The following is a 19,216-nucleotide window of genomic DNA, read 5'->3' as shown; positions in this document are numbered from 1 at the left end:
CTAACCCCACATTGTTCAAGGGTCAAATGTATGTACACATAACATATATCCCTGCTCTCTGAGTTTATGGTGTAATTAGCCCTGGGTCGGGAAGATCACCTGGAGAAGGGAATCCACTCCAGTATTCTTGCCAGAAGAATACCACAGACAGAGTACCCTGGCAGGCTACAGTTCATGAGGTCACAAAGAGTCAGACATGACTGAGTGACTAACACTTCTAACTTTCACTTTTTTTCAGCACATATGAAATGTATATAATAGCTTTAGAAAACTTAAAGCATACTTAAATTTTAAGAGTTCTCAGTGCAGCCTCAGAGCAGATGTATATAAATAACTTAGCATGTAATTTGGGCTGTAAGGAGACTAGAGGGATGAACAAAAGGCTATGAAAATGGGGAAGAAATTTAAGAAAATAATACAAAGCCATGTTTAAATTGATTTCTCACTACGTATGTTGTTGATTCAAATATATATGTATATAATGGTTCTTTTATGGTTTCTTTATCCTATACTATTTGTGGTAAGACAAGGTATCATTTTTTTGTTTTAGACCAACAGGTGGGAGTGACAAGTGGACAGCAACAGCCTGTGACTGCCTCTCATTGTACCTCACTGGAGCTGTAGCAACCATTATCATACAGGTGTGTGACAAGGTGAACAGGTAGAATAGATATGTACTGGTTATTTCATTGGTATTTTGTACAGGTCCATTTATTTTGTTGAGAAAATAATAGCTATTGGGATTTTTTTGTTTTGTTTTTTTTCTTGGCTACATGGCACATGGGATCTTAGTTCCCCGACTAGAGGTCAGACCTGGGCCCCTTGGCAGTGAAAGTGCAGAGTCCTAACTGCTGGACCATCAGAGAATTTCCTGTTTGGACATTTTTTTGCAACCTTTTTTTGGTCTTCAAGTTAATGCCGTTTGGGAATTTTTTATATTCTTTACAAATTGGAAAGTTAGGCTTCTAGTGAAATCATATTAACTGTATGTCTAAAAGGTGTTTGTATGAATATGGATTTGAGAAAGGATACATATATAGGATAAATCTTTTCAGAACACTTAAGAAATATTTCTTGCCTCCTTAACCTTTTTTTAATTTGATACATTATTGCAGTAATGCAATTTGATCCATTTTATTGTATTAACGATTAGAATTTTCTTACAAGTAATTTTATGTTTATTTTTCCTGTGTGTATTTCCCCCTTTTGTAATTCCACAGAAAGCAGAATATATGTTTTGTAGTTCTTTCTTTGGCTTTTCACAGGAAAAAAAAGGCACACCAGGGTAAAAATAGTTTAGTTATATAACTTACAAAGAATTTAGGAGAATAGAGAGCTTGTAACTGAGGGTGTGTTCCTCTCTTCAACCTGGAATGGGAAAAAAAAGTTTTCAGTCATCCATTTTTCTCCTCTTTTTGGTAAACTTCACCTTGACTGTGAGGTGTTCATGATAGAGTTCATAAAACAACTGTCTTTCTTTGTTGACTCTTTTCCATGCTATTTTCTCTCTGATGTGTTCAGAGATCAAAATTACTTGGTTGGAAATTTTTCTTTGTGGCATGGAGAAATGTGGAGGGAACACCTGTGAAAAGTGTAATGTTTATAAGAAGTTGCATTTTTGAGTCTCATATTTATTCTGCTCTTAAATCACTGCAGGAAAACAATACAACGTGGCCCTTACCTGTGAAAATTTTCTGCAGAGATGAAAAAGGAGAGCGTGTTGATGTTTCTAAATATTTGATTAAAAAGGGTTTGGCTTTGAGAGAAACAAGGTATAGACTGTTTTTAAAAAATATTTTGTGATGGATGCTGCTTCTTTGCCTGTGTAAATCTTGATATCTGTCTGTGCTCAACCTGAATTGCCTCTTGTTTGTTCTTGAAAATGATTTATTATATATAACTTAACCCTGAGGAGCCAACTTACAAATAAATTCACTCAAGTTTGCTGAATGTTTAAATCCCTACTGACATTTTTGCTTTTATACTTTCCCCTTTGCTCTGGCGTTTACACTTTAAACCAAAGGAAAAGAGAATTACACAGTGGGTACCAAATCTGTGCTCTTTAACCTCATTTGCTTAGACAGAAATATTTAAACTTTATGTTAGAAATTCTGGTAAGTTTATATCAAATATATTTGTGTGAAATAGGTAGAAAATGAGTAGAATTGGGTAGCAAAACAAAAGTAATTGAACAATATATACATGTAAAGATCCTTTTAGGTACTAAGTTTGGGGTTTAAATACCTTGGTCCTAGAAGAGAAGGATCAGGCTATTAACTGTAGTAGCCCTAATATCCTCTTTTTATCTCTTTCCTTTAGAGGTAGAAGTAGATTAGAGTTGTAAATACATGTTCTAGGTAGCAACCATCCGCCATTCGTGGCCAGATCTCTTTTTTTCATCTTAGATTATTTTCTCTTACCCTACTTGGATCAGGACCCCAATCTTAATGAAATGGAAAGAGAATGAGAGATCGGAAATAGTGCAGAACCCAAGGTATTTGGCCAATGCAGTAGATGCTGACCTCGCAAGCAGCCAGGCTCTGCAGCTAGTCTTGTGTTGACTGACTGCAGGCTAACACAGTTCCTTGCTGCAGGAAATGATAAAGTGAAAAGTGCTGGGCAAGTTAATTTTACCAACAGTATCTGCCACTAATTTAACATTCTTTTCTATTTTTTGGCAGTAAAACTACTATCTCAAGGCTGGGGATGTTTGTTGAGAAATTACGTAACTGTTTTATCAGTGCTCATTTCCTTTTAGAAGAAAGTACAGGAAAATGGAAAAAACAAAAATCTATAATTTTTCTAACATCAACAATGTTTGTATTTCCTTCTAGGATATTTTTGTAGGTTTTTTTAATTGGAAGAGAATAACAGGAAGTAAAACAATTATCAGTGAATATAGCATGTTACCACTAATACTTAATATCTGAATAATATGAGAAAACTGTTTTTAAGGGACTTATTATCTTTATATTATTTTATGAATGTTGTTAACTTGCCACATGTATTGATCTGCCTTTGGGCTAAATTAAAATCAACTTGAAGTTGTTGTATTTCCCAGTAACAACTAATTAATTGTGTGGTACTTGAGATATATGTAATAGAAGATTTTAAGAGAGAATAGCATGTAAATATCAGATGGTAATTTAACGCATTTAAGTGAAATTCTATTGCTTTATTCTCAACAAGCGCATTCATAATGTAAAATAGTTCTCATTACAACTTAAACTGTGCTCATTTTTATGTAACAAATTAGAATCTCCTAAACTAGAGCAAAATGTTTTCTTTACATTTCAAGTATATTTGAATGATTCTTTTTATATTGTTTTCCCAGAATATTTTTATTTGCTCATGGTTGGATATATTATTCTTTCTTGCATGTTACAGAATTAATAAATTAGATAATAGCCATTCATTATCCCAGAAGTCTCTGGAAATCCCCCAGGAACAAGGAGAATCAGTGGTTACTAAGTGTATTAAGATTAACTCTGACCCTGACAAGAAAGCTGCTGTTGGTATCAGTGAACCCAAGGTGACTGAATTTAGGGAGAAAATTCTAGAGCCAAGAACCACTGGATGCTATAAACCACCAGCTATTCCTAACCAGAAAGTATTTGAGGCAGTAGTCAGCTGCATTGCTGATGATGGAACTATATTTGTGGTACCTAAATTATCAGGTAAGAACTTTCACTTTATATAGGATTATTCTGTAAAAATCATTGCTTTTACCACTAGGGAATTCTCTAGTAAGATCCACATGGATTGAAATAGCTTGGGTAGATATTTAACCTTTCTGAACCTTATTTTCATTCACTGAGTTATTGTGAGGATTGAATGCAATATACAAAAAGTGCTTTTCACAATGCCCAGCACATGAAAATCATTGAGACATTGGGAATGGATAAACGTTGGGCCTAAGATGAGCATGGAGGTGGTTCCTTTAAACAAGTTTGTAGGCTAAGAAAAAAGAATACAAAAGTTTGAATTCATTTAGAATGAGAAAAGAAATCATAGTCAATGACTGGAGATTCAGGGCCATTTGATATTTAGGTGGTCCCTGAAACCTCTTTAGACTTATGTGCTCACACTTCTTTCTACAACCTGATTGTGTCCAGAACACTCAATAACTCACAGCAACTCTAGCTTTCACAGGACTTAAACTCTGTTAGCTTCATAGTAAGTCCACCTATGGAGAGAGGTATGGGGGCTATGAATTTGTTGAAATTTTTTGTCTCATTTGTTAAAGTCCTAAATATTGTTTTTTAATTTGAGAACCAGACTAAATCTGTGTAATTGGCAATTCTAGAAGTGAGTAGTGTTTCAGACCTCTAGCAATAGTACTTAACCCAGAAACTTTCTTGATGTGTACAAATAATCATAGGTAGAACTGGTTGCCAGATGCCCTCCATCCAATCCCCTGATACTGATAATGTGGGTTAGCACTATTACACCTAGTTTATAGAAGAACAGACTGAGAGTTGGGCTTTTTTTTTTTTTTTGGCCACCCTGGAGTGTATGTTGGATATTAATTCCCCAGCCAAGGATTGAACCCATGCCCCGTACATTGGAAGGGCAGAGTCTTAACCTCTGGACCACCAGGGAAGCCCCTCCCCAATACTGAGCCTTATATTTAAGAACTCACAGCTGAACTGTTACAGGAACTGACACCAGAGCTTACCCTTTCTGGTATAAGTTATGGGGATCTATATTTATTGTGGAAATAATGAGCCAGTTAATCGGAAGTAGCTGTATTAGAATTTTAATTTTATACCTGCAGTATTACGCTGTATCTAAGCATCAAATAACATATAACTTGTGTTCTGTTTCACTTAGGTGTGCTGTCAAAATGATGTTAACTTAAAGCACTAGTTCTTTTATATTAGGGCTATCTGGTATGTGTTTAGAGTTTTACGGATTTTTGCACTTCCAAAATAATGCTTGCATTTATAACCAGAGATCAGAATAATAATTTACATGTTGTTAGTCAGTAGTATGTTTTGAAACATAGAGAAGTTACTGACCGAATTAGATTTGTATTAAAGTTCTATTATGTAGGGACTGATTTTAATTCCTTTCAATGTTATCTAAGTGGTGAAGTGGGACTTCCCTGGTGGCTCAGATGGTAAAGAATCTGCCTGCAATGTGGAAGACCCAGGTGTGATCCCTGGGTCAGGAAGATCCCCTGGAGAAGGAACTTGGCAACCCACTCCAGTATTCTGGCCTGGAGAATCCCATGGATGGAGGAGCCTGGCAGGCTATAGTCCATGGGATTATAAAGAGTCGGACACAACTGAGGGACTAACACACACACGTGGTAAAGTAACTGAAGTTTGATGATGACTTCATTTGAGAATGGTAGGGAATTTTTCCTAAATGCTTTCTATTTTTAATAATTTCTTCAGAATTTGAACTAACAAAAATGATGGATGAAATTCAAAGTAATTTAAAATGCCTTGGTCTTTTGGAGCCTTATTTCTGGAAAAAGGGAGAAGCTTGTGCAGTAAGGGGATCAGATACTATGTGGTATCGAGGCAAGGTAATGGAAGTCATCGGCAGCACTATCAGGGTGAGTCTGACATTCTTTTGTGACTATTTGAAGGCTAAATGCTATAACATTAAATGATCTTTTAAGTGGAAAGACATGAAATTGTGATTAAAACATCTTTTATTGAGTTCATTCGTGTAGGCAAATCAGTTAAATACATTATATATTTATTTGTAATAAGAATTTCTCTTTTTATTTTCAAGTATATTTATTAACCTGAATAATAAAAAAATTTCCTGATAAGAATTTTGCCACTGATATTTTAATGGTGCCACTTATTTATAATTGTCAGCCTTATTTGTGTACATGGTATTAAGTAAAACAACTGGTTCTCCAGTATTTTCTATATCTCCTTAGCAAATTTCTTTATGGGACTCCTAATTTACCCTTTCACATTAAGGGTTAATTTACCTTTCCAGAATACTAAGAATAGTACTTGAGTTTCACCCAGACTCTTCAAATGGAGCTGTGTACAGGTGACCCTTAAACACATTGAGGCTGGGGGCACCAACATTTTGTGTAGTTAATTTGAGTATAATTTATTCCGTTCTCCCATATCCACAATTCTGTGTCGCAGATTCAACCAGCTGTTGATACTGATAGCTGTTGATATTGATATTGATGTTGATATTGATACCGTGTATTGATAGCACTGTAGTAGGTTTTTATTGAAAAAAATCCATGTGTAAATGGACCTTCATAGTTGTGTTGTTCCAAACCTGTGTTGTCCAAGAATCAACTGTACTTTGAAAAAAACTGTATGTAAAAATATAGATGAAAATGCCTCCACTTATGTTGTACTTACCAAGTATAGCAATGAAATCAAGAGACATTTGGCCTGTAAAGATTTCGGTTTTAGGAGGGGTGGAAAAATTAAGAAGTCTTTTGTTAATACTTGCACAGGAGATTATTATCTATTTGCTGATGATACCTGATAGTACATAGCACTTTAGGTTTCTAAGCTTTTTTTCACATGACTGTGTTTGTTTATATTTTATTGTTTACCTCCAACTATCATAGATGTAGGTCATTATTCCCATTTTACCAGTAACAAAATTTAAATTTATGTTCAGTGATGTTCCCAAAGTCAACCTGTCAGTGAGTGGTGGTGCTGGAATTCATATCTAAGCTTCTGATTCCTAAATTTCTGATCTAAGTCTTGTGCTTTATTTGCTGGAATACAAACTTTACATGTTAAATAGAATTAAAATGGTTTCAAATTTTGGGTTAATATTTAGGTGTTGATGCATGGATACTTAACAGATTCGTATGTTTATAAGCAGATAAGTCCATTTTCACATACATTTGAATTGTTCAAATAACCCTTTTTCTTTAATATAAAAGTAACTTGAAATTCAGTTTTCATTGTTATCATAATTTATGAATTTTACATATATGGAATCCAAATAAACAAGATAGTGGTGAACTGTATTTTTCTCACACTTTCTAATATCTCTATTTTTAAAATTTATTTTAAAATATTTTGATACTATAATCTTTCAAGGTTATCCTGTGATCCACATTAAAAAATAAACATTACAACATACCCATGCACTTACCTTAATTACCTGTAATGTACTCAGATATTTTTTACTCAGTTCTATTTCAGTTTTTATATTTTTTTAATTTAGAGAATACTTTATTAGTTTCTGTAATCAAACCCATGTAGATAAGACCTAATATATTTAATACAGTGCATTACCCCTATACAAATGGAAAAAATTATATTTAATGTTTCTAGACCAATATGGCTGTTAATTTCTGTACAATGCCAACGCAACACAGTACAACTCGGATACTTTTTCCAAAGTTGACAGCACAGCCAAAGTTTCCAAAAATTCAAATTATATTTATTTATTTATATAAAAAGACAATAGCAGTATGTTATGCATCAATAGCAGCAACAGCTTTTCAAAGTTGTGCAATCATTTGAACAAAATTATAGAGACATCCAGCACACTCCATTAAAAAAAAAAAAAGGTAAAAAAACAAAACCTCAGAAAACAACAAAGTTCTGTTACTCTTGTGGTACCTGGCACCATTTTTTAAAATTATGTTTCTCAATCATCATCTGGAAAGAAAACATTCTAGAATAACATCATTAAAAACAGATCTGATAAAGCATGGTCACTACTGCATATTATAAAGCAGCTACAAGATATTTTACATTCACAGACGTATGATACAGTACTGTCCTACATCTGTGATACTAGAGGATATAATTAAAAAGGCATTATTTGAGACTTGAATCTGCTTTTCCTGCAGAGGGCCCAAATGATGGTTATGACACAGCTCTGGTACAGAAATACACCTTCTTAGATAGGATTTCCTTTCTTTAGTGGCATAGTTCTAGGTACTCACTGCTCTTCATGAATGTCAGCTAAAAACTGATTAAAAAAAATAAAACACAACCATTAGATTCATACAAAGATGACTGAGGAGAGGCAAGCAGGACTCAACTTAAGTAGTATTTGACCAACTCCATCATATCTGAATGGTTAAGAGCTTCATGGAAGAAAGGAGATGCCAACTAGCACTTCAAAGCTTTGGGCCACAACCAAAACACAGCATCATTTCAAACAAGCAATAGCCAAGCACTGCCCACTTGGATATGTTCAAGGATGTTGATGTCACTATTTCATCATCTGCTCACTTATCCAGGAAGAAGGGGAGATCAGTTACTATTTCAGTTTTTTTTTAATGCTAATTACCTTGGGCTTTCTTGAGCCCAATTAAACAGTGATACATTAATTTCAGTATGTTGGGGTAACAGAAATAACTTATTGACGTCCCTTATTCTTGAAACTATTTAGAAACTGAAGTGTGAAAATGAAAGCATTTAAAAAGTGGGTTGTTCAAAGGAAACTATAAGCAAGGTGAAAAGACAGCCTTCAGAATGGGAGAAAATAATAGCTAATGAAACAAAGGATTAATCTCAAAAATATACAAGCAACTCCTGCAGCTCAGTTCCAGAAAAATAAATGACCCAATCAAAAAATGGGCCAAAGAACTAAATAGACATTTCTCCAAAGAAGACGTACAGATGGCTAACACATGAAAAGATGCTCAACATCACTCATTATCAGAGAAATGCAAATCAAAACCTCAATGAGGTACCATTACACGCCAGTCAGAATGGCTGCTATCCAAAAGTCTACAAGCAATAAATGCTGGAGAGGGTGTGGCGAAAAGGGAACCCTCTTACACTGTTGGTGGGAATGCAAACTAGTACAGCCACTATGGAGAACAGTGTGGAGATTTCTTAAAAAAATGGAAATAGAACTGCCATATGACCCAGCAATCCCACTCCTGAGCATACACACCAAGGAAACCAGATCTGAAAGAGACACGTGTACCCTAGTGTTTATCACAGCACTGGTTATAACAGCCAGGACATGGAAGCAACCTAGATGCCCATCAGCAGACGAATGGGTAAGGAAGCTGTGGTACATATACACCATGGAATATTACTCAGCCATTAAAAAGAATTCATTTGAATCAGTTCTAATGAGATGGATGAAACTGGAGCCCATTATACAGAGTGAAGTAAGCCAGAAAGATAAACACCAATACAGTATACTAACGCATATATATGGAATTTAAAAAGATGGTAACAATAACCCTACATGCAGGACAGAAAAAGAGACATAGATGTACAGAACAGACTTTTAGACTCTGTGGGAGAAGGCGAGGGTGGGATGTTCTGAGAGAATAGCATTGAAACAAGTATAGTATCAAGGGTGAAACAGATCACCAGCCCAGGTTGGATGCATGAGACAAGTGCTCAGGGCTGGGGCACTGGGAAGACCCAGAGGGATGGGATGGAGAGGGAGGCAGGAGGGGGGATCGGGATGGGGAACACATGTCAATCCATGGCTGATTCATGTCAATGTATGGCAAAAACCACTACAGTAAAGTAATTAGCCTCCAACTAATAAAAATAAATGGAAAAAATAATAAAAAATATAAAAATGTATGTAGCCAACATGAAAAAAATAAAAATAAAAATAAAATTCACAGTCCAAAAAAATAAATAAAAAACAGGTTGTTGAGGACTTCTCATTTCTGGTTCCACATTTAAGGAGTTTTGAAGTTGCCATACCATCCTATCAATAACTAAAAAGCTGAACAAACTGAAACCTCTTGGAGCCATAAGAGATGGAGTACACTTTGAAATATGCCAGAGCATTCTGTTCTCCTTAATAAGGCCTGCACTCAGGAGAAAGTAGTTCATCAGGGCCTATTATCAGAGCCAAGTGGACATGGGGGAAAGGAAATTACCCAATTCTAGTTAACTCTAGACTTCCACACAGGAAGACCCAACTCCAGCCTACTATGTCCATCATCTCCTATTTAAGGAGGGGAGAACAACAGACTGAGAAACACTTGTGAAGTTCAAAGTTTGACGTCATATGCTCAATGAAAGACTTAAGACCTAATTGTAAGACTGTAGAACAGTTCCCCTTCTCCCACACCTTCCTGCCATGTTACTGAAGGCCTTTTACACAGAACATGTCCAGCTATCAGGAAAAAATACTGAACAACATGTTACTGGCATAAAAACAGATGTACAAATCAGTGGAATAGAATAAACAGCCTAAAAATTAAACTACACATATGGACAATTAATTTATGATAAAGCCAAGAATATACATTGGGGATAGGACAGTCTCTTCAATAAATGGTATTGGGAAAACTGAACAGCCACATACAAAAGAATTAAACTAGACCATTATCTTAAACAATACACAGAAATTAACTCAAAATAGATTATAAAGACTTGAGCATAAGACCAGAAGCCAATCAACCTCCTAGAAGAAAACATAAGCCATAAGTTCCTTAAGGTATTGGTGATAATTTTTTGGATGTGACATCAAAAGCAAAGGCAACAAAAACGAAAATTAGCAAGGTGAGCATCAGACTAAAAAGCTTCTGCACAGCAAAGGAAACCATCAACAAAATGAAAAGGCAACCTACTGTATAAAAGAAAATATTTCTAAATCATATATCTGACAAAGGGTTGATATCCAAAATATATAAAGAACTCATAAAACTCAAGCCCAAAAATAAAGCCACTTAATGGTTGATCCATGACAAAGGAGGCAAAAATATACAATGGAGAAAAGACAATCTCTTCAATAAATGATGCTGGGAAAACCAAACTGTAAAAGAATGAAATTAGAACATTCCCTAACATCATATACAAAAATAAACTCAACGTGGTTCATAGACCTAAGAGTAAGACTGGATACTATAAAACTCCTAGGGGAAAACCTCAGCCAAACACTATGGTGTAAATTGCAGTAATATTTTTTTGGATCTGTCACCTAAAACAAAGGTACTAAAAGCAAAAATAAATGAATGGAACCTAGTGAAACTTAAAAACCTTTGCAGAGTAAAGGAACCATTGACAAAAGAAAAAGACAATGTACTGAATGGGGGAAAATACTTGCAAGTGATGTGACTGATAAGGAATTAATAGCTAATGTGTATAAACAACTCATAGGACTTAACATTAAAAAAAAAACCTGAAAATATTACATTTTAAATCTACTATACCCCAATAAAAATGAAAACAACCTGATTTTAAAATGGGTAGAAGAACTGAATAGACATTTTTCCAAAGAGGAAATGCAGAGGGCCAATAGACTCAGGCAAAGATGCTTAACATCACTAATCATCAGGGAAATGCAAATCAAAACACAATGAGATATCACTTCATACCTGTTAGATATGGCTGTTATCAAAAAGATCACCAGCAACAAGTGCTGATGAGGATGTGCACAATAGAGAACCGTCATATGCAGTTTATGGGACTGTGAATTGATAACAGCCACTGTGGAAAACAGTATGGAAGACACTCTAAAAAGTAAGAAAAGATTTACTATGTTGTTGTTTAGTCCTTGAGTTGTGTCCAACTCTTTTGCGACCCCATGATCAGTAGCAGTAGTCCACCAGGTTCCTCTGGTGGGATTCTTACCATGGGATTTTCCCAGGTAAGAATACTGGAATGAGTTGCCATTTCCTTCTCCAGGGGATCTTCCCAACCCAGGGTTTAAACCTGGGTTTCCTGCATCGCAGGTGGTTTGTTGACCACTGAGCCTCCTGAGAAGCCCCTGGAACTACTATATTATCCAGCTCTATCTAAATAAAACAGGAATATTAAGTGAAAAGATAGTATGCTCCCCTGTGTTTATTACAGCATTACTTATGATAGCCAGGATATGGAAGCAGCCAAAATGTCCATTGATGGATGAATGGATGAAGAAATTGATGTGTATATATAGAATGGAATGTTGGTCATAAAAAAGAAAACAATTTTGTGGTTTGTGGCAAAATGAATGGACCTTAAAGACATTATGCTAAGTGAAATAAGACAGAGAAAGACAAATACTTAAGGATCTCACTTTTATGTGGAGTCTGAAAGATGACAAAAATTGAGCTCATGGATATGGAGAATAGATTGGTGGTTGTCAGTGGCAGGATGGGCAAAATGAGTGAAGGGGTTAAAAAGTACAAACTTCTAACTATAAAATAAGTAATTCATGGAGGTGTAATGTATAGCATGGTGACTATAACTAATAATTATGTACATGTGAGAGTTGCTAAAGAGTAGATCTTAAAAGTTCTCATCACAAGAATAAAAATGTTTTGTAACCATGTGTGGTGATGGATGTTAACTAGACTTACTGTTATTATCATTTTCAACATATGCAAATATCAAATCATTACATTGTATACCTGAAACTAATGTTATAGGTCATGTCTAAATTTAAAAATATTAGGCATACTAAAAGGCAGAATAACACAATTTGGAGAGACATGGAAAGTATCAGAACCAAATATGACAGGGATGTTAGAATTATCAGAACAGGAACTTAAAAAAAAAAGGCATGTTTAATATTCTAAGGAGTAAGTAGACAACATGCAAGAACAGACAGGCAGTGTAAGTAGAGAGCTAGAAATACTACCTCTAAAAAGTAGAGAGAACAAAAACTGGGGGGAAAAAAAGAACCAAATACCTAAGAACTGTGGGAAAATCACAGGCATGTAACATGCAGATTAATGGAAATACCAGAAAGTGAAGAGAGAAAATAATACTTGAAAACTTATGACTGAGAATTTCCCCAAGTGCATGTCTAGACACCAAACCACAGATCCTGGAGCTCAGAGAACACCAAGCGGAATAAATGCACAACAAATGGACTGTCACTTCAAATGACAGAAAGTCAAAATTAAAGAAAAACCCTGAAGGAAACCAGAAGAAAAAGTAACTTCACGTATAGAAGAATAAAAATAAGAATTATGTCCAGCTTCTCCTCAGAAACTATGACGTGATAGTGGATTGAAACATTTAAAAATTTTAAAACATTTAAAATCTTGAGAGGGAGAAAAAAAATCAGCTTAGAATTATGTACCCTGCAAGATTACGACACTCAGTTGTGAATGTGGTGGTGAAAGTCCGATGCTGTAAAGAACAATATTGCACAGGAACCTGGAATGTTAGGTCCATGAGTCAAGGTTAATTGGATGTGGTCAAGCAGGAAATGGCAAGAGTAAAGACCAACATCTTAGGAATCTGTGAACTAAAATGGATGAGAATGAGCAAACTTAATTCAGATGACCATTATATCCACGACTGTGGGCAAGAATCCCTTAGAAGAAATGGAATAACCCTCATAGTCAACAAAAGAATCTGAAATGCAGTACCTGGGTGCAGTCTCAAAAGTGATAGAATGATCTCGATTTTATTTCTAAGGCAAACCATTCAAAATCACAGTAATCCAAGTCTACACCCCAACCACTGATGCCAAAGAAACTAAAGTCGAACTTGTATGAAGAGCTACAAGGCCTTCTGGAACTGACACCAAAAAAAGATGTCCTTTCCATCATAGGGGATTGGAATGCAAAAGTAGGAAGTAAAGAGATACCTGAAGTAATAAGCAAGTTTGGCTTTGGAGTACAATAAATCAGGGCAAAGACCAAGAGTTTTGTCAAACTCTTAGCGTGTTTTGTCAGAACACGCTGGTCATAGCAAACACCCTTTTCCAATGATACAGGAGATGACGCTACACATGGACATCACCAGATGGTCAATACTGAAATCAGATTGATTTTATTCTTTGCAGCCAAAGATGGAGGAGCTCTATACAGTCGGCAAAAACAGGACCTGGAGTTGACTGTGGCTCAGATCATGAACTACTTCTTGCAAAATTCAGGCTTAAATTCAAGAAAGGAGGGAAAACCACTAGGCCATTCAGGTATGACCTAAATCAAATCCCTTATGATTACACAGTGGAGGTGATGAATAGATTCAAGGGATTAGATCTGGTAGACAGTGCCTGAAGAACTATGAATGGAGGTTTCTAACATTGTTCAGGAGGCAGTGACCAAAACTATCCCAAAGAGAAAAAAATGCAAGAAGGCAAAATGGTTGTCTGAGGTCTTATAAATAGCTAAGAGAAGTGAAAGGCAAAGGAGAAGGGAAAGATATACCCAACTGAATGTATCGTTCCACAGATCAGCAAGGAGAGATAAGAAAGCCTTCTTTAGTGAACAATGCAAAGAAATAGAGGAAAACAATAGAATGAAAAGGACTAGAAATCGCTTCAAGAAAATTAAAAATACCATGCAAGGATGGACACAATAAAGAACAGAAACAGTAAGGACCTAACAGAAGCATAAGAGATTAAGAAGAGGTGGCAGGAATACACAGAAGAACTGTATAAAAATGGTCTTAATGACCTGGATAACTGTGATGGTGTGGTCACTCACCTAGAGCCAGACATCCTGAAGTGTGAAGCCAAGTGGGCCTTAGGAAGCATTACTACAAGCAAAACTAATGGAAGTGATGGGATTCCAGCTGAGTTTTTTCAAATCCTAAAAGATGCTACTGCTAAAGTGCTGCACTCAATATGTCAGCAAATTTGAAAAACTCAGCAGTGGCCACAGGACTGGAAAAGGTCAGTTTTCATTCCATTCCCAAAGAAGGGAAGTGCCAAAGAACGTTCAGACTGCTGTACTACTACTCTTATTTCACATGTTAGCAAGGTTGTGCTGAAAATCCTTCAAGCTAGGCTTCTGCAGCATGTGAACCAAGAACTTTCAGATGTGCAAGGTGGGTTTAGAAAAGGCAGAGAAACCAGAGATCAAATTGCCAACATTCATTGGATCATGGAGAAAGTAAGGGAATTCCAGAAAAACATCTACTTTTGCTTCATTGACTATACTAAAGCCTTTGACTGTGTGAAAGTCAGTCAGTCGTATCCAACTCTTTGTGACCCCATGGACTATACAGTCCATGGAATTCTCCAGGCCAGAATTCTGGAGTGTGTAGCCATTCTCTTCTCCAGGGGATCTTCCCAACCCAGGGATGGAACCCAGGTCTCCCACATTGCAGGCAGGTTCTTTACAAGCTGGGCCACCAGGGAAGCCGATTTGACTGTGTGGATTGCAACAAACTGGAAACTTCTTAAAGAGGTGGGAATACCGGACCACCTTACCTGTCTCCTGAGAAACTCTATGTGGGTCAAGAAGCAACAGTTAGAACCAAACATGGAATAACAGACTGGTTCAAAATTGGGAAAGGAATACAACAAGGCTGTATATTGTCACCCTTCTAACTTTACTTACATGTAGAATACATCATGCAAAATGCCAGACTGGATGAATCACAAGCTGGAATCAAGATTGCCAGAAGAAATATCGGTAGCCTCAGATATGCAGATGATACCATTGCTAAAGAGCCTCTTGATTGAGGGTAAAAGAGGAGAGTGAAAAGTCTGGCCTAAAACTCAACATTCAGAAAACTAAGATCATGGCATCTGGTCCCATCACTTCATAGCAAATAGATGAGGAAAAAGTGGAAACAGTAACAGATTTCATTTTCTTGGGCTCCAAAATCACTGTGGATGGTGAGTGCAGCCATGAAATTGAAAGATGCTTGCTTCTTGGAAGAAAAGCTATAAAACCTAAACAGCCTATTAAAAAGCAGAGACATCACTTTGTTGATAAAGGTCTATATAGTCAAAGCTGTGGTTTTTCCAGTAGTCATCTATAGATGTGAGTTGGACCGTAAAGAATGCTGAGTGCCGAAGAATTGATGCTTATTCATAATATGGTGCTGGAGAAGACTCTTGAGAATCCCTTGGACAGCAAGGAGATCAAACCAGTCAATCTTAAAGGAAACCGGTCCTGAATATTCATTGGAAGAGAGTGATGCTAAAGCTGAAGCTCCAGTACTTTGGCCACTGATGTAACAGCTGACTCATTGGAAAAGACTCAGATGCTGGGAACGATTGAGGGCAAGAGGAGAAGGTGGCAACAGAGGATGAGATGGTTGGAGGGTATCACTGACTCAACGGACATAAGTTTGAGCAAACTCAGGGAGATGGTGAAGGACAGGGAATCCTGGAGTGCTGAAGTTCATGGGGTCGCAAACAATTGGACTCAGCTTAGCAACTGAACAACAACAAGGACTGAATAGGTGGAGCACAGAGGATTTTTTAGGGCAATGAAACACCCTGTGTTTTCACAGTGTCAGTCCCATAAGGTGTATACCAGTAAATGAACCCTAATGTAACCTCGGTGGACCTTGATTATGATGTATCCATATAGGTTCATGATTATAACAAATTACCATTGTTGTACAGGATGTTACAGTGTGAGAGGTGGGATGGGAGATGAGGGGCTATTGGGAAATCTCTCTACCTTTTCTCTAAATTTTGCTGTGAACCCAAAATTCTTTTAAAACTGAAGTCTTCAGAAAGTTACTTTACAAAAAAGTTTGAGGATCACTGGATGATATAAAAACAAGTTTCTTTCTCATATAACTTCTCAGAACCTTTGTTAGGCATGTGATTCTCCAAGAAGGGAACAATACATGCAGTTTCTCAAACTGTGAAGCTGTCTGAGGAAAACTGAGAATTTGAGATACATTCTTTCATTAAGTGGAAGTCAGGACTTCTAAAATACTTAGAAAAACAAAAGATTTAAACATCCTCCAAAAAAGTGATTATTATCAAGAAAAAATGTTCATGTGTAAGAAAACCTTTTGACAATGAGGTTTGATAACACTCTGGGATGAGGAAATAATGATGTTACTTTTTTGTCTGGAGATTTTTAAAATCCAGATTTATCTCTCTTTCTGGAATGTTTTCTCTTTAATAAAGAATTAACAGAAGGAGTCCCTTCTGTCCCCTAATTTTTAGTACTAAATTTTAATTACAAGTTTTATTTTTTCTGTTAGGTACAATATTTAGATCATGGATTCACTGAGAAGATTCCACAGTGTCATCTTTATCCTATTTTACTGTATCCTGATACACCCCAATTTTGTATTCCTTGTCAGCTCTATAACACCATACCTGTGAGTAAACAGTGATTTGTAGGGTGGAATTTTAAGTACTGCCTTTTTATTAATAATAATTTTTAGAAATTGGAATGTAAAATGAAATCCCTTTTAGTAAATAGTAAAATATTTAGAAATAAGCTTACTAAGACAGCTAAAGGGCCTTTATGAAGAAAACTACAGGATTATACTAAAGGGTATAAAAACAGTGAATAAATTTAAGAGATGCAGTTTCTTCATAGATGAGAATTTTGTTTGAGGTTATTTTTTAGTTATTGTTTCAAGAAATTGGAAGCAGGAGCAGAGAAAGTAATGGCATACTATCTCTTGCTGCATAACAAATTAAGCTTAAAATTTAGTGATCTGAATCAGCAATAAGCTTTTTAAAAATTTCATACAGTTTCTATGATTCAGGCATTGGGAGCAGCTTAACTGAGTGGTTTTAGCTTAAGAGTCCCTGGTGACACAGCAGCAAAGAGGTGCACCAGAAATGCAGATCCAAAGAACTGACAGATAAGGATCTACTTCCAGATGTTCACTCACAGGGCACTGGCCCTAAGCTGGGGCTTCTCATGGGCTTTTGGCAAGAAGCCCCCTTCTGGCTATGTGAACTTCAACATAAAAGGTAACAGTCGCTTCCCTGCTGGCTCAGAAGTAAAGAATCTGCCTGCAGTGCGGGAGACCTGGATTCGATCCCTAGAGGGGAATGGTTACCCGCTCCAGTATTCTTGCCTGGAGAATTCCATGGACCGAGGAGCCTAGTAGGCTGCAGTCTGTGCGGTCACAACAGTCGGACATGACTGAGCGACCAACACTTTCACTCACTGTAGTCATTATACAAACATTGCATTGACGTGTTGGTCTTTTTTTTTTTTTTTTTAAGTTTTATGATGCTTTTTTTTTTTTTTTAGGTCTTCCCTGTAGTTCAAACAGTAAAGAATCTGCCTGCAATGCAGGAGACCCGGGTTCAAACCCTGGGTTGGGAAGATCCTCTGGAGAAGGAAATGGCAATCCACTCCAGTATTCTTGCCTGGAGAATCCCATGGACAGAGGAGCCTGGCGGACTACAGTCCGTGGGGTCACAAAGAGCCGGAATGACTGAGCAACCAGCACCATCACTAAACATGATGCTTTTGGGGGGGGTGTAGGTTTATATTTTTAAATCATAAAATGCTTTAAGAGAATAGTATTTGAGGAGGCTGATATAAATTATTAGTTTCTTTTTTTAATTAATTTAATTGGAGGCTAATTACTTTACAATATTGTAGTGGTTTTTGCTGAACATTGACATGAATCAGCCATGGGTGCACGTGTTCCCCATCCAGAAACCCCCTCTCACCTCCCTCCCCATCCCATTCCCCAGGGTCATCCCAGTGTACCAGCCCTGAGCACCCTGTCTCATGCATCGAACCTGGACCGGCGATCCGCTTCACATATGATAGTATGCACATTTCAACACTACCCTTTCAAATTATCCCACCCTCACCTTCTCCCACAGAGTCCAAAAGACTTCTTTATATCTGTGTCTCTTTTGCTGTCTCGCATATAGGGTCATCGTTACCATCTTTCTAAATTCCATATATATGCGTCAGTATACTGTATTGGTGTTTTTCTTTCTGACTGACTTCACTCTGTATAATAGGCTCCAATTTCATCCACCTCATTAGAACTGATTCAAATGCATTCTTTTTAATGGCTGAGTAATATTCTATTGTGTATATGTGTGTGTGTGTGTGTGTGTGTACCACAGTTTTCTTATCCATTTGTCTGCCAGTAGACATCTAGGTTGCCTCCAAATTATTAATTTCTTAAGATTTTCTTTATTATATACCCATGATTCTCTCTGCAAACTGCCTGTATATTTTGTCCTCCTCTAGTGTTATCTGTTTATGGCTACTTTTGTGTATCTTCATTTACTTTCTGCTCTTATCTTGTGAAAGAACCTGAGTTTATTAATCCCAAATAGGTTGGGAATGTCTGGCAACCAGATGCAGTAGAACTCCTTCAAGAGCTGCTTTCAAAGAGAGAGGTGGAAATTCACATTATGGTAATTTGTATTTAAAGTATATATCATTGATTTAGTTTATCTGTCATAAAGTGTTACAGGTAACATAATTTGTGAGGTTTTTTTTCAATGAAGAACTGTGTTCCTATGTGATTGTAAACTACTCATTAATATAAAAAAGTTACCACTTTGGTTCCTAGGCTCATTTTAAATAGGCTAATTTTGAGAAAGTTCCTGAGAACTTCCCAGAAGCAAGAAAGTCAGTAATTTGGAAGATCCCTTATTAACAACTTATTTTGACATGGGAGGAAATGGA

At 36.5% G+C, this 19,216-nt stretch overlaps 1 protein-coding gene across 1 annotated transcript in view; it reads left to right on the top strand.

Annotated features, from left to right (window-relative positions):
- The window catches only part of RNF17 (ring finger protein 17), a 113,964-nt gene that overhangs the window by 80,294 nt on the left and 14,454 nt on the right, over positions 1-19,216 (top strand). Inside the window, exons 24-30 of the mRNA XM_043477807.1 lie at positions 551-641; positions 1,657-1,772; positions 3,388-3,677; positions 5,403-5,566; positions 16,794-16,913; positions 18,259-18,336; positions 18,862-18,942. Coding sequence (XP_043333742.1) covers positions 551-641; positions 1,657-1,772; positions 3,388-3,677; positions 5,403-5,566; positions 16,794-16,913; positions 18,259-18,336; positions 18,862-18,942 — 940 coding nt within the window. The remainder of the gene's footprint in view (positions 1-550; positions 642-1,656; positions 1,773-3,387; positions 3,678-5,402; positions 5,567-16,793; positions 16,914-18,258; positions 18,337-18,861; positions 18,943-19,216) is intronic.

This window comes from Cervus canadensis, chromosome 9, assembly GCF_019320065.1.
Source record: "Cervus canadensis isolate Bull #8, Minnesota chromosome 9, ASM1932006v1, whole genome shotgun sequence".
Classification (NCBI taxonomy): domain Eukaryota; kingdom Metazoa; phylum Chordata; class Mammalia; order Artiodactyla; family Cervidae; genus Cervus; species Cervus canadensis.
This window is presented reverse-complemented; position numbering and strand designations above follow the sequence as displayed.